This window comes from Pongo abelii, chromosome 11 (assembly GCF_028885655.2).
Source record: "Pongo abelii isolate AG06213 chromosome 11, NHGRI_mPonAbe1-v2.0_pri, whole genome shotgun sequence".
NCBI classification, from domain to species: Eukaryota; Metazoa; Chordata; class Mammalia; order Primates; family Hominidae; genus Pongo; species Pongo abelii.
Genome location: NC_071996.2, coordinates 80108201 through 80123826, shown reverse-complemented (window position 1 = coordinate 80123826; position 15626 = coordinate 80108201). Strand labels below are relative to the sequence as shown.

The 15626-nt window shown below is 33.5% G+C and overlaps 1 protein-coding gene across 2 annotated transcripts in view; it reads right to left on the bottom strand.

Moving 5' to 3' along the window:
• AGPS (alkylglycerone phosphate synthase) overlaps nt 1-15626 on the bottom strand; it is a 150947-nt gene that overhangs the window by 59515 nt on the left and 75806 nt on the right. For both annotated transcript variants that reach the window (XM_024243500.3, XM_024243499.3), the window contains exon 11: nt 2058-2185. In XM_024243500.3, the coding sequence (XP_024099268.3) occupies nt 2058-2185 (128 nt within the window). The remainder of the gene's footprint in view (nt 1-2057; nt 2186-15626) is intronic.

The following is a 15626-nucleotide window of genomic DNA, read 5'->3' as shown; positions in this document are numbered from 1 at the left end:
TACACAAATCAGTAAAACTTGTCCTTTTATTCATTTTTAAAAATTCTTAGGATGTTCACCCAATGACTGTAATCCAAAATCATTACACAAGAATAAATCATAATACAAAATGAAAACACTTGAAATTTTAAAAGCTGCTCATTAAGAACAGTCTGAAATTAATGAAAATATATATGGAAATATTTTTGTTTTATTTTTCAATTAGTGAACTTCTGGTCATTAAAAAAACAAACAAACAAGAAACACCCTAGCTTCCTGTTCTTTTATGTATTAATTCATGGGCAAAACCATAAGGCTCTGCAAGTTCTTTTACTTCTTAATATCTGGGGTATCTTAATTTGAAACTCCTTTCCTCTGCCTTTGAATGATGGAATATTTTAGAAACAAGTACCAGAACACACTGGAATGTCACCACTCAGTGCTCAGATGTTACTTTAGTATAACAAATACTATTTACTCCAAAAACTTATCTCCAATCCTCCTCTACTTAATAATCCTTTAATGTTTTAAATACTATTGCCACCTCACCATTTTAGCAAACATGGTGTTAACACTATGTACTCTAGCTCCCTAACCGTAATATCATATCCCCAAAGTTCTAGTGAATTAGGGCCTCTAATGTAAGGATTTCAACTGTTCCTAATCACTTCTGCCTTACCATTACCAAAGTAACTTGCCTCAAGTCCAAGAATGCTTATTCCAGGACAATACTTCCTTTTGAATCCTCTCCCTACCCAGGAGCAGTCTAGCAATCAAGATCAAAGGAACTATACTAAGTCTAGCAATCTAACTGACAAGTAAGTGAAGCTACTTGAAAATTACAAAAATTACCACATCAGCTGGTGAATTAGGTGGTCATATAGCTGTACTTCATGAAAGTGGGAAACTGCCAGACAGAATGAATGTCTTAGAAAGTAAAACTTTATGAGTGTATGGAATAAACAGCACTGGGAATGATATATATGTGAGTAAATAATGTATATATTTTTTCTCATTTTAAAGTTCTTTAAAGCATTAATAGTGGTTGTCTTGAGATGATGGGAAAATGAGAGACTCTTCATCATTTTCCATTTCTGTACCTTACAAATTCCAAGATAAACATAGACTACTTGCTCAATATGATTCCTTTGCCTCAACAGTTTCTTCCTCCACACTGCTCTGGATATCAGGAAGCTGACCTATATGGGTCACATCAAAAACTTCCTTGTCCTCAAGATTCTACTTGGGTACAGCTGATAGGAAGTATTAAAATTTCAGGAGTTTGAAGAAAGAAAAAAAAAAGAGAGGCTAGAGTACATTCCCTTGACTTCCTCCCTGCTGGGAAAAGTTGAATTAAGAATTATTCATAAACAGTTGTAGTTTAAACAATAAACCAAATGCCGAGAGAGATGTAGAAATTTCCATACTGACAGAACTAAATACATAAATAAAATTACTTAGCATTGTCTTGTCTTAAAAAAAATCTTACTATTTTTTAAGGAGAGGAGAAAATAAAAATTCTTTTTAGCTTATTATACATACTATATTCCTTAATTTAAGCTATAGCTTAGATAATATTATAAAACAAAGTATAGCCTAGTAGCAGCACATTCTATGAATTGATGAAGTTGAATTACCTATATTTACATTTTGGGGTCTTTGATATTTAGCCATTACTTTTAATTTCAATAAATGTCTCAATTTAAATTAAATATCACTTCAATTAATCATAAAATATCTTACCCAAAAATAACTTAAGACACATAACAGTCAATAAAAGGCAAAGTCATCTGAAGCTACCAATCAAAGTATGTATCTTACTTTGGCTTACAATCATATAGCCATTTAGACCAAGAAATAGGTTTGATAGCAATATACTTACTCAAAGAAATAGTAACTGCACTTAAAGGATGACTGTACAACACTACCTTTTCATATAGAACTGGGTAAAAACCACAAATATAATACAACTAAATATGAAGATTAGTTGTAACATATCACAATCAACTATGCAGTAGAATTTGAAAAATATAAATACATAAACATATATATGTATATATATATATTTTTTCTTTTACCTGTTTTGCAATTTCTCTTAAACAGGCTACTCCTTGTTCAAAATTAGGGAAAGCTACTGAGCCATACTTTTGGTATTCAGGGACTGGTCTGATTTTTATTGTAGCTTCTGTTATTACACCAAGAGTTCCTGAAAAAAAGAAGGGGGAATAATTCAGTACATCACATGACAATTTTCTAAATCATATTTAAATCTATTTAATCTATTAATTCAATTTATTATGCACATTTAAATTTATCAAGTCTACCTGGGGAATAATGGCTACTCAAGTCATTCTAGAAAAAATTATAAAATTAAGCAAATTTTATAATTTCTCAAAAAAGCTTTAGGAATACGCTTTACTTAGTCATGTACAAATATTTTTCAACATTTTAAAGTAAACTTTCTCCAAGAAGGTTACTTTTAAATGGTTTTTAAAGTATTACAACTTATTAAAATAAAAAAAATTGAAAAACAATGGGTTCTTATGTCTCATATGTATTCAGACAAAAGTGTATTTTGATATTTGTGCTTATTTTTAGTCTTAAAAACAATGTATTGGGCAAAAAAACCCTAACCTTCAATGAGAATCTAAGATGATAGAAGAAATCTGAGGAAACATTATCTTGCTTTTTTTCCTAAGAATTAATAGAAAGAAAAGATAAAGGCATTACTGAGATGCCCTTTTAAGAAACAAAAAATACCAGATGGAGACAAAGTAGTCATTATAAATATCTAACATAAGATGACCACCAATAAAAGAAATGCTCTTTAAAAAGAAAAAATATAAACACACACACAAATTAAAAAATGAAAAAACAAAACAAAACAAAAAGTAAAAAAAGATTAAAAAAAGAAATGTTCTTTTCTTTATTATAAGGGGGACTAATTAGAGAGGAAAAAATAAGTTAAACTATTATATTCACAAAGCCAAGCTTTCCAAATGAATGGTTACTGATGTACAAATGTTAGAAATTAATAACTTTATTAGTAAATTTTCTGAGCATCATTTTAAAAAAAGAGTAAAAAAGGGGAGAAATCCTTGAAACTGCAGATCTTCATAACACAAGAAATTTAAAAGTTTCGCAAAAACCAAAGCTTCCAATACGTTTACAATATAATTAAACAACTTGTCAATATATAACACAGGATTAAAAACTATGACAAGTCTATGAAAAGCAAATTACATTAGATCACAATATATTCACCACATATACACATGATTTCCTACTGAGATTATAAAATAACGTATGACTTGTATGATCATAAAAGCTCTGTAAGTTTGGCTTGATAAATATTTTAATACAAAATAGATATGCCTTACAAAATTTAAAAGATAACAAAAGTGACTAAACGTTCTCTTTCGTTTTAGCATCTTTACTGAGGCATAATTTAGACTACAAAATTCACCCATTTAAAGTGCAAAATACAATTATTAATTTTTTTAATTTTTTTATTTATATATATATATTTTTATAATACTTTAAGTTCTAGGGTACATGTGCACAACATGCAGGTTTGTTATATATGTATACATGTGCCATGTTGGTATGCTGCACCCATTAACTCGTCATTTACATTAGGTATATCTCCTAATGCTATCCCTCCCCACTTCCCCCCCGGCCACAACAGGCCCCAGTGTGTAATGTTCCCCTTCCTGTGTCCAAGTGTTCTCATTGTTCAACTCCCACCTATGAGTGAGAACATGCGGTGTTTGGTTTTTTGTCCTTGCGATAGTTTGCTGAGAATGATGGTTTCTAGCTTCATCCATGTCCCTACAAAGGACATGAACTCATCATTTTTTATGGCTGCATAGTATTCCATGGTGTATATGTGCCACATTTTCTTAATCCAGTCTATCATTGATGGACATTTGGGTTGGTTCCAAGTCTTTGCTATTGTGAATAGTGCTGCACTAAACATACGTGTGCATGTGTCTTTATAGCAGCACGATTTATAATCCTTTGGGTATATACCCAGTAACGGGATGACTGGGTCAAATGGTATTTTTTTAAATTTTTGAGATGGAGTTTCGCTCTTGTTGCCCAGGACGGAGTCCAATGGCACGATCTCGGCTCACCACAACCTCTGCCTCCTGGATTCAAGTAAATTCTCCTGCCTCAGCCTCCCGAGTAGCTGGGATTACAGACATGCACCACCATGCCTGGCTAATTTTGTATTTTTAGTAGAGACGGGGTTTCTCCATGTTGGTCAGGCTGGTCTCGAACTCCCGACCTCAGGTGATCTACCCGCCTTGGCCTCCCAAAGTGCTGGGATTATAGGCATGAGCCACTGCACCTGGCCCCAAAATACAATGTTTTGTGTTATATTCACAGACATGTGCAACTGTCATTACAATCTAAGTTTAGAACATTTTCATCATCCCAAAAAAGAAACCATATCCACTAAACAAACCCTCTCCATTTCCACTCCCACACCCTAGCCATAGGCAACCACAAATCTATTTTCTGTCTATACAGACTTGCCTATTCTGGACATTTCATGTAAAAGGCATCTCATAATACCTGGCCTTGTGACTGGCTTATTTCACTTACCAAAATGTTTCAAGGTTCATCCATGCTATAGCATGTATTAATATTTCATTACTTTTTAATTCCCAAATATTCCATTGTATAATATAATTCATTTTGTTTATCTGCTCATCAGTTGATGAACATATGGGATTCTACTTTTTGGCTACTATTGATAATGCTGCAATGAACATACATGTACAAGTTTTTATATGGACACGTTTTCCTTTCTCTCGAATATATATCTAAAGACTTTCTTAATTTCAGAAACAATTTTGATCCTATTCCATATAATATCCTGACCCCAGCTACCTTTTCCCAAGGCTAAGTTCCAGGTGAGTGCAGCTGGGAGGTAGTGCTCCCCTGTAGCTGGGCCCCAACTGTGGGACAAAAGCTCTACCTTGAGTGTAGCACACTAAAACTGGGGTCTCAATCCCCTTGTCCTGGCTCATAAAGGGCTGGTTTCTTGCCAGGAGAAGCAAACCTAGATAACCTAATTTCCTTCCCCACTTTCTCCCAACATTCAGCTCCTAAAGCAGAGGTGTTACTTAGATAGAAACATGCCATTGTCCCCACCCCTAACTCCTGAGCCATGGCTCAGAGATTCTCTCTGGGAAGGGAGAGAAACAGACCATAAGACAGATAGCTCCTAATCTCTTTCCAATGGAAATGACTTTATTTGCAACAGAGCATGGTGAAGTCCAAGTCCAAGGACATTCTCAAAAACAGTGAATGATGTGGTAAAAAGGTAATTGGGAAGACACAGGTAGATTCACTAGAGATATAGCCTAAAATGTAGGCCATCTAGTTTGCCTGGGAGACAATGGGGAGGACCCCTCTTGCACTCCCCCTAAAAATCCCAAACACTAACCTCCAGAACTATCCCTTCTAAAGTGCCTGAATTTGATTGGATTATTCTGGATTATTCTGATGACAATGTCACATCATTAAAGATTATAAATGAAGATGAACTATTAAGAAGAATCAAATAGAAATTCTGGAGTTGAAAAGCAAAATAACTGAAATGAACAATTCACTAGAAGGGCTTAACAACAGATGGTCTCTGGCAAAAGAATGAATATCAAACTTGAAGATAGATGTATAGAGATTATGCAACATGAAGAACAGAGAGAACAATGGATGGTGCCTCAGAGAAATGCAGGAAACCATTAAGCACACCAATTTACGTGTAATGGGAGTACTGGAAGAAAAACAGAGAAAGGAGCAGAAAAAAATTATTCAAAGAAAGAATGGCTGAAAACTTCCTAAATTTATTAAAAACCAATAACCTATACATTAAGGGAGCTCAACAAATTTCAAATAGGAGCAACACAAAGATATCCACAAACAGACACATCATAGTAGGAATGCTAAAAGTCAAAGGCAAGAGAAAAATCTTGAAAACAGCAAGAGAAAAATGACTCATCAATCACAAGAGGAAACTCATAAAGTTAACAGCTGACTTATCAGCAGAAACAATGAAAGTCAGACAGTGGTGGGATAAAATGCTGAAAGGGGGAAAAAATGTGTCAACCAGGAATCCTACATCCAGCAGTTATCTTTCAAAAATGAAAACAAAATAAAGACATTCCCAGATAAAAGCTGAGAGGACTTCATTGCTGGAAATAAATACTAAAGGCTTACAATAAACACTAAAGGAAGTTCTTCAAACTAAAAGCAGGTGACCCCAAACAGTAATTCAAATTAATATATACAAAAAAGAGCACTTTTGAGTCTTCTTCTATTTTATGTAATTACAAAAGATAGTATTAATGCATATTTCTTCTCCTTTCTTCTCACATCTGATTTAAAAAGCATTAGTATAAAACAATACATATATGATGTATTTTTGGATCTATAACATATACAAATGTGATATATGTGCCAATACGAGCACAAAAGAAGTGAGTGAAAGTAAAGCTCTATTGAGCTAAGGATACGATTACAGACGGTAATGTAAACCCACAGGAACAAATGAAGAGAAGCAGAAAGGATAACAAAATGGGTAATATAAAAAAAGTTCTATGTCTAGAAATGTTGAATATCCCTTATCTGAAATGCTTAGGACCAGACGTGTTTTCAATTTGGGATTTTTTAAATCTTGGAATATATGCATTATACTTACCAGTTGAGCATCCCAAATCCAAAAATCCAAAATCCAAAATGCTCCACTGAGCATTTCCTTTGAATGTCAAGTCAGTGATCAAGAAGTCTCAAATTTTGGAGCATTTTGGATTTTGGATTTTCATGTTTGGATGCTCAACCTGTACTTGTACTTGCTCTCGTTTCTTCTTTCAGCTTCTTTGAAAGCCAATTATATATAGTGGTAATGTTAGCAATGTATTGTTGGTTTGTAACATTTACAGAGGTTACTAAGGAGGTAACTCAAAAAAGTATACTGAAAAAAATCACTAAGGAAATTAAAATGCTACATTAGAAAATATTCACTTAAGGCAAAAGAAAGCAATAATCACAAACTACAGAAACAAAAAGACATGAGACCCATAGAGAGGGGTAAAAAAAAAAGACAGACATAAATCCGACCATACCAATAATAACATTAAATGTGAATGGACTAAACAACCAAAAGAAAAGACAAAGATAGTGAGACCGTTTTTTTAAAAAGATCCAACTATTTGCTATCTACAGAATCTACACTTTAAATTCAGAGATATGACTAGATTGAAAGAAAAAAATATATAATGCAAACAGCAACCACAAGAAAGCTAGAGGGACTATATACTAATATCATACAAAACAGACTGAAACAAAATATTACTAGCAATAAAGAAGGACATTTTATAATGATAAGCCATCAGGAAGACAAAACAACAAATATAAACAGAATGCACCTAATAACAAGGCACAAAAATATATGAAGCAAAAACTGACAGAAATGAAGGGAGAAATAGATAATTCAACAATAACAGTTGGAGACTTCAATGCCGCACTGTCTATAATGGACACAACAACTAGGCACAAGACCAAGAAGGCAATAGGACTTGTACACTATAAACCAATTAGACCTAACAGAATAGAACACTCCACCCAACAACAGAAGAATATACATTTATTTCAAGTGCTCACAGAACATTCTCCAGGATAGACTACATGCTAGCGAGGTCATAAAATAAACTTGAACAAATTTTCAAAGACTGAAATAATACAAAGTATGTTCTCAAGCCACAATGGAATGAAATAAGAAACTGATAAGAAAGAAACTGGAACGCTAACTAATATGTGAAAATTAAACAATACACTACTAAATAATCAACGAGTCAAAGAAGAAATCAACAGGGAAACTGGAAAACAGTTTGAGAAGAATGGAAAGGAAGACACAATATACCAAAACTTATCAGATAAGGTAAAGCAATACCTAGAGAGAAATTGTGATGGTAAATGTCTGTACATATTTTTTTAAATCTCAAATAGCCTAATCTTCTACCTTAAGCTACTAGAAAAAGAAGAGCAAACTACATCTAACACAAGCAGACAGAAGGAATTATTAGAGATTAGAGGTGAAATTAATGAGATCAAGGATAGAAAATCAATAAAAAATAATCAATGAAACCAAAAGGTAGTTCTCCAAAAAGATCAATAAAATTAACAAATCTTTAGCTAAAGTGACCGAGAAAAAAAAGAGAGGACACAAATCACTAGAATTGGAAATAAAATAGGGGATATTACTAGTAATCTTACAAAAACAAAAAGGATTATAAAGGAACACTATGAACAACTGTACAGCAATAAATTACATAACTTACAGAAAATGGGACCGTCATCTACTGCTTGTGGGAATGTAAAATGGTGCAGCCACGCTAGAAAACAGTCTGGCTATTCTTCAAATGGTGAAACATAGGGTTATGACTTATATGGCCAGCAACTCCACTCCTAGGCTATAAACCCCCCAAAAATAAAAATATGTCACACAAAAGTTTGTACATAAATGTTTAATGCAGCACAATTCATAACAGCCAAAATGTGGAAACAATCTCAGTAATGAATGGAGTAACAAAATGCAAAATATGCATGCGGTGGAATATTATTCAGTTATAAAAAAAGGAATGAGGTACTGATACACACTACAACTGTTGAATCTTTAAAATGTGGTAAGTGAAAGAAGCCAGTCATAAGATTATATATTATATAATTCCAATTCTGTGTAATTTCCAGAACAGGCAAATCTAGAGATCAAAAGAAGATCAGTAGTTGCTTAGGCTTGGGGCAGGATTGCTGGGGAGCTGGAGGGAGGAATGGTGATAGCTAAAAGATAGTTTCTTTTTGAGGTGAATTTCCAAAACTTTGTCAGAAGAGGCAAAGGGTTGACAGGTTACCTATTAGTACTATGCTGTCTTACCCACTAACACAGAATTATCTCCCACACCTACGCTTTCTCACCAAGACAAGTAGTATCACTTTAATTTGCTAATTTCCTTCCACTATACTGACAATATCACTAAGATTATCTGTCATTCTTTCCACTCTTTTCAACACTTTTAGAAATTCCTGGTATCTTGGAATTAACATCTCATGTTCACAGTTAGTTCTTGTTACAAATAAATTGGAAATTTGTCAGGCAGAAATTCCTAAGGCATGAATCATCTCTTCTATTTGCTCTAATCTGTCCATAGACTATGGAAAACTTTAATAACCACTTGATCAAACTCAAAACTCACAAGATTGAAATTCATTAAAGAAGGTGAGTATAAACCCTGACTTTAACCAGGAAAACATTTCTATTCAAAACCAAACTCCAAGTTCTAAGCTTTTGGTGAAATATTTCCTAAGTTCTAAGAAATGAAGACATTTGAGAATATTTCTTTGAATCACAGCATTGTAATGTAAATATAAGCCAAAGACAAAATTGGACACCACTTAAATGCCAACCAACAGGGGTTTGGTTAAATACATCAAGGTATATTCAATGAATGGAATATCATGCAGCTGTCAAAAAGAATGAACTGGCTCTAAATGTGATGAGCAAAGAGTAGTAAACTCCCACTTGTTTTTTAAAAAATATATACATACATGGTTATGGTAGATACAGGAGGCAGATAACAGAGGGTCCCAGAGAATCTCTAACCCACTCCACAAGTGTTTACATCAGATGCTTTTGTGCAGATGAGGGAACCTAACCAAGGCCTTGTCTGGGCATGCCCACAGCAGACTGGGGGCCTGTCTGTGCACTGGAAGAGTGGGGTGCAGTCACCAGGAATGTATGTCTTGTGCAGGAAGAAGAAGCCTGGGCTCTTCAGCTTGTGCATGTGGCGGCCCGGTATTCGATCTGTGAGGTGGGAGCCTGTTGGCAGAACCCCTTTTTTTGCTGACAGCTTTCTTTTAATAACTTCCGCTCTCCTCACCTTTCAACGTGTCTGCATGGCTAATTTCTTCCTAGTCATAAAACAAGATTTTAGCTGAGCTAAGGAGCAAAAATCCTGCATCAGTTATATGTAGCAATAGTGTTGCCTTTGGACAGGGAAGATGCCTGTAAGACAGGGATAGGAGGCAAATTTTTCCCTATAACATTCTTGAGTAACTTTTGAATTTCCCATGTTTCTACATATCCAAATTGTATAAATATACAAGTTATTACTTATTCAAAAAGTTTATTCTTAAATGTATATACTGTTACATTAACAAACTTTCTTTAAAATTCTCATTCTACATCAAAATTCTAAGGTACTAGTAAGAAGGCATCATGACTTAAATTTCTGTATATTGCTTCATATATATACTATAGGCAATCTAAAGTAGTGAAACTCACCATAAATCTATAAATGAGACTTTAAAAAATTAGTAGTACAAAACGAGGCATTGCATTACTGCAAGGTTAATGAAATGACCAAGGTGAGCCTGTGCAACAAGCCAGCTAGGAATTCTGCATGGTCCCAGTGTAAGATAAAAATCCATCCAGGTCCCAAATGCAGTTTGACAGGGGCAGCTTCCATTCTGACTTAAGTTCAAACTCAGCCAATCACAAATGGATATTCCAAATTCACTGCATCAAAAGGCCCATTTATGTAGAGTTTTAATGTATTTATTGATTCTTTTGTTCTGGGAATATTATGTCAATAGAGTAATATACAACTACTTAAATTATTTATTAATTATATGTATGTTATGCCAGTACTTTATATTCACTTTATATAATTGTTTCCAAATAACTCCATGGCAATGTGACATCAGAGATGCTTGTAAGTCATTCACTTTCCATTCTGCTTAAAAAAAAAATAGTGTCAATAAACTTACGAATTTTCTGTTTTGTAATTTTCAAATATGTTTGTTCTCAAAGAAAACTGAAGGCTTCAAATGCTATTTGATACAAAATGCAAGTATCTGCTTGAAGTAACTCTCATAATTTGAAAATATATTCTCAGGACTTAAGGATTAAGAACAGCAGGCATTTGATTATGAATCTTTTCTCTCCCTCTATTTTCTTCAACTCCCCAAAATATAAAAATCAACAAGGAAAACAAAGCCACACAGGACCTAGATCTTCAGCATACAAGGAAACAATAAACACTGCAACTTTCAAATTACCTCTAAGTAGAGATAAAAAGAAAAAATTCCAACAGATTTCCTGTAGCCTTCCAGCTGCTATAAGCTTATAAGGATGAAAAGTACATAAAAGGAGTCTTCTTAAAAGACTACACACAAAAAAGTAGAGAGTAACGGAGGAACTGGACGAAGTACAGCCAAAATTACTCCCAGAAAACAACAGTGCAATAATAATGCCAAAATATTATACAGGACTTGGTAGTCCATAGCCCTAGCTATGGGAAGAAGTTTGAAAATGGAAGGAACCAGAAATGGCTGCCTTGGAGAAGCAAGATGTGTACACGTGTACACACGTAAAAGTATGTGGACTCCTTGCAGACAAGCCAGTAAAGAGAAAGAATAAAGTAATAAAGAGAAATTAAAGACCCTATAGAAATGAAAGAGAAAGAAGACATGCCAATTCTTCCTTCACTAAAAACACCACCATTTATAAACAAATAGCATAGCAGAGGGTAGAAGTGTCAGGAAAGAACACTCTCAAAATAGGAGCCCTTTCCAAGTAAAAAATAGGACTAGAAAAAGGCAGATCAGATCTCTAAACAAAACAACTACAAAAGTCAGAAAACGCCAATAAAAACATTACTATTGGTGAAAAGTCTCCACCCTAAAACCAGCCACGATCCTGAAGAAAGCTGTAACACAACATGAATTAAATATCGTCAATCAAGCAACAGGGATATGAAAAAATACCTTGAATCAGAAATACAAACAAACAAACAAAAATCAACAACAAGAAATGAAACAAGAGCTGACTAACCTGAGGAAAGAAACAGAACCAAAAAAAGGCACTTTTAGTAAAGGCTATGTTATAAACTACCCAAAGGAGAATACAAAATAGATTCAAATTAAAACTTAATACAGGGCATTGAAAAAAAAAAACCCAGAAAAATAATCAAGAGAATGAAAATTAAGAAGTCAGAGAAAAAGGGTCAGAGAAAAAGTGACTAAAATGGAAAACTAGCAAAGAAAGTCAAACATATGTATAATCAATGTCCCTGAGGATGAAAACTGAAACAATGAAAAAAAAAAAAACCCTAATATTTAACACTACAATCCAAAAAAAAACTTTACAGAAATAAAAGGAGACCTGAATCTACAAATAGAAAGGGTCCACTCGGTACTGAAGCAAAATAACCCAGGACTATCAACTCTAAGTTGCAAAAGTATTAGACTTTAGCAATAAAGAAAAAAAATCCTCAAGGCCTCCAGGCAAAAAGAGAAAATTAGCCTACTAAGAAAATTAAACAGGTATCATATTTCTTTAAAATAATATATAAAACAAAGTAACAGTGGAAACAGCATTTTAAAGAAACTTAAAGAAATTAATGACCAAAAGGTATATTCACTCAAGCTGTCTTTCAAGTATCACAGCCACAGAAAACCAATTTGCAACATTCCAGAACTCTGGGGATATATAAATGTGCCTTTCCTGAGGAAACTACCAAAGGATGATCTTCATTTAAGCAAAGAATAACTAGTGAAACTTTACAAAAGAACTGACATTGAGTATTTCATCTCTTTAATTGTAGACAAAGACTAAAAAAAGGGTGAGTCATGGGTTAAAAAACAAAAATGTACTTTGTTTTTCAAATAAAAAAGCAAATCCATATATCATATATAGAAACAGAATGGAAAGCATTTCAAATGCTTGAATATTTATTACATTTTTCATTATACCGATCATGTTATAGCATCTAAAATAGGAGAAAGCTACTTGTTGAAAAAAATCATTATGAAAAATTCATAACACAAAACAAGACAAACACATTAAACTTAATATGCTTAATCACATATAGAACTTAGTTGGATGGAGAAAATAGGTTTTTGGATAGTAATACTTTCAAGGTTGTCATCAAATGATTTGACTGAAGTAAAAGAAATTTTTTTAAAGCTCAAGAAAAGTTTATGATTCACATTTAAGGCAGGAAGTTATTACACAGGTAGGTCAAAATAGCAGATAAAATACATTTTACATAAGAATATGATTTCATATAAATTTACTATTTCAATCATGCTGTCTCCTGGCCTATATTAAAATAACTCTATATTCACAAACTGAAATGGGGATTAGGGACCATAGATTGTAAAGATCACTGATATCAAAATAATAAGCAGCTACAATAGTATTTACTACACTAAATTGTTCAGCATAATCTCACTTAATCCTTATAACACACTTATGAAGATGAATAATTTTATTATTCCCATTTTATGGCTGAGGACATTGGGCACTGAAAATTATCTAACTTATACAAAGTCATGGAAATATAAGTAGTAGAATCAGGATGGAAATCCAGATCTGATAGTCTTCATGGTTCATGCTCTTTTATCAGTATGCTATGTTGCATGTACTTTGTAATAAAATCTCATTTAACTACAGTAATTTAGTCTCATAAATTTTAAATAAACCATATCTCTTCTTATATTTCTTTCTTTTCTTTTTTCTTTTTTTTTTTTTTTTTTTGAGACAAAGTCTCACTCCATCACCCAGGCTGGAGTGTAGTAGCATAATCTAGGCTCACTGCAGTCTGTAATCTCTGCCTCCCGGGTTCAAGCGATTCTCATGCTTCAGCCTCCTGAGTAGCTGGGATTACAGGCATGCACCACCACACCCGACTAATTTTTGTATTTTTAGTAGAGATGGGGTTTCAACATGTTGGTCAGGCTGGTCTTGAACACCTGACCTCAAGTGATCCACCCGCCTCAGCCTTGCAAAGTGCTGGGATTACAGGTGTGAGCCACCACGCCCAACCCAATCTCTTATAGTTCTTTGCTTACTTTACTATAATAAGTTTGTCCCTTCCTTAAATTCATACAGTTGGTGACTACCTAAGGAGGTAGCCCAGTCTTTTAGATAAAAGTTCAAACCAATTTAAAAGGCACGAAAAGACCAAATTATCTCTCGAACTACCCTGTAGCCCTTACCATTCTGCTCCTAGACCTGCTGCCTGTTCTACTCCACAATTAAACCTTACATTCCCGTCATACTGAAAAACCAGCAGCCTCGTAATGAGGCAGACATGGCCCTTTCTCATTTCTAAGACCACCAACATGATGATCATTCTGCAGGGCAACTCCCCTCTTCTGTCTTCCCTCAACTTGACCTGGAATTATTTTCTTCTTATCAACCTCAAAGACCACTTTCAGTATGGCCTCTCTGGGGAAGCCTTTGTAAGCACCTATCAACTTCATCTTGTTTATATTTCTTCTGCATTTTACTTGATCATGTAATTTGTCACGCTGTTGTATAATTGTCTGTTATTATCTGTCTCAAATGCCCCAGCATAATATCTAGCAACTAGAATTTTTAAAAGGCTAACTGATGGGAGAAAAAAAAGTATAATGTGGCTATTTGAAAAAAAATTATTTATATTTACGGAGTTGACTCCAATTATGTAAATATCAATAACGTAATGAAAAATTATGAGTTTTAATAGCTATTTTCGTTATTCAACTTGACTTCTGATGGCAAAAAGTTACATTCCTCTAATTTGTAGATGATGCATTAGTATAAGAAGTCCCATAATAATATTAAGTAACTACATTATTTTAAATGAATTTAACATTATTTTTCTTATTACAAATATAGTTTTGTTTTTTCATAGAAGAGTATGCTGATCAGAAAAGGAATAAACTGAGTAAACTGGTGAGATATCTTGACAAAGGTCTGTCATTGGTTACCATGAAAAACATCTAAGCAGTACTACTGGTCATCAGCCAAACAATTGATCTCTACCACATCACTAAGAAACATAGTTTATTATACTTTCCCTCTTTGATGTTACTGTCAAAGAATAGAATTTATGCCTAACATCTTAGTTTATCGTACCTGCTCTTTTATTCACAAATATAGCTAAATGTTACAGAAATATATCTTCTGCAGCTTGGACCACTTTCTGAAGTGAATAATGAGCTCCTCTGTTAATCTAGGAACACTTGTTTATTTTAATTTATTTCTCTGAATTTAAGGAATGTCTTTCTCCCACCCTAAAAATTGAAAAATAAGCCCATGTTTACTTTATCCATACAATTCACCATGCCTACATAATTATTATGTCCTTTCCAGATCTGCACAGGACTTAAATGTTTTAGGTGAGATGAACTACATTCAAATCTACCCAGCATTAAGTAACCAAGCAAATGATACTATTTGTGTAGTGAAAAATTAAAAGACCAACAAAAGTTTAAAATATATGTGAACCAGAATTTTAAATTCCACTTCTAATAGTAATTAACTTTATAAAATACATAATTATAGAAAGCCAAGACAATAAGATAATGCTTTACCAATCCTTTCCCCCGATAATTCTGACAAGATTTAAGAATACTATAATACAAAATGTCAAAATAAACCATTTTAAATCCTAATGACCACTTTTCCTGAAATTCATTAAAAATTCTAAAATAAAAATTAAAAGATCAAGCTGTCTCTAGAAATATAAAAAAGCAAAATGTAAGAGGAAGTTTAATCAGATGTTCTCATAATAAAACTTTATAGTCTT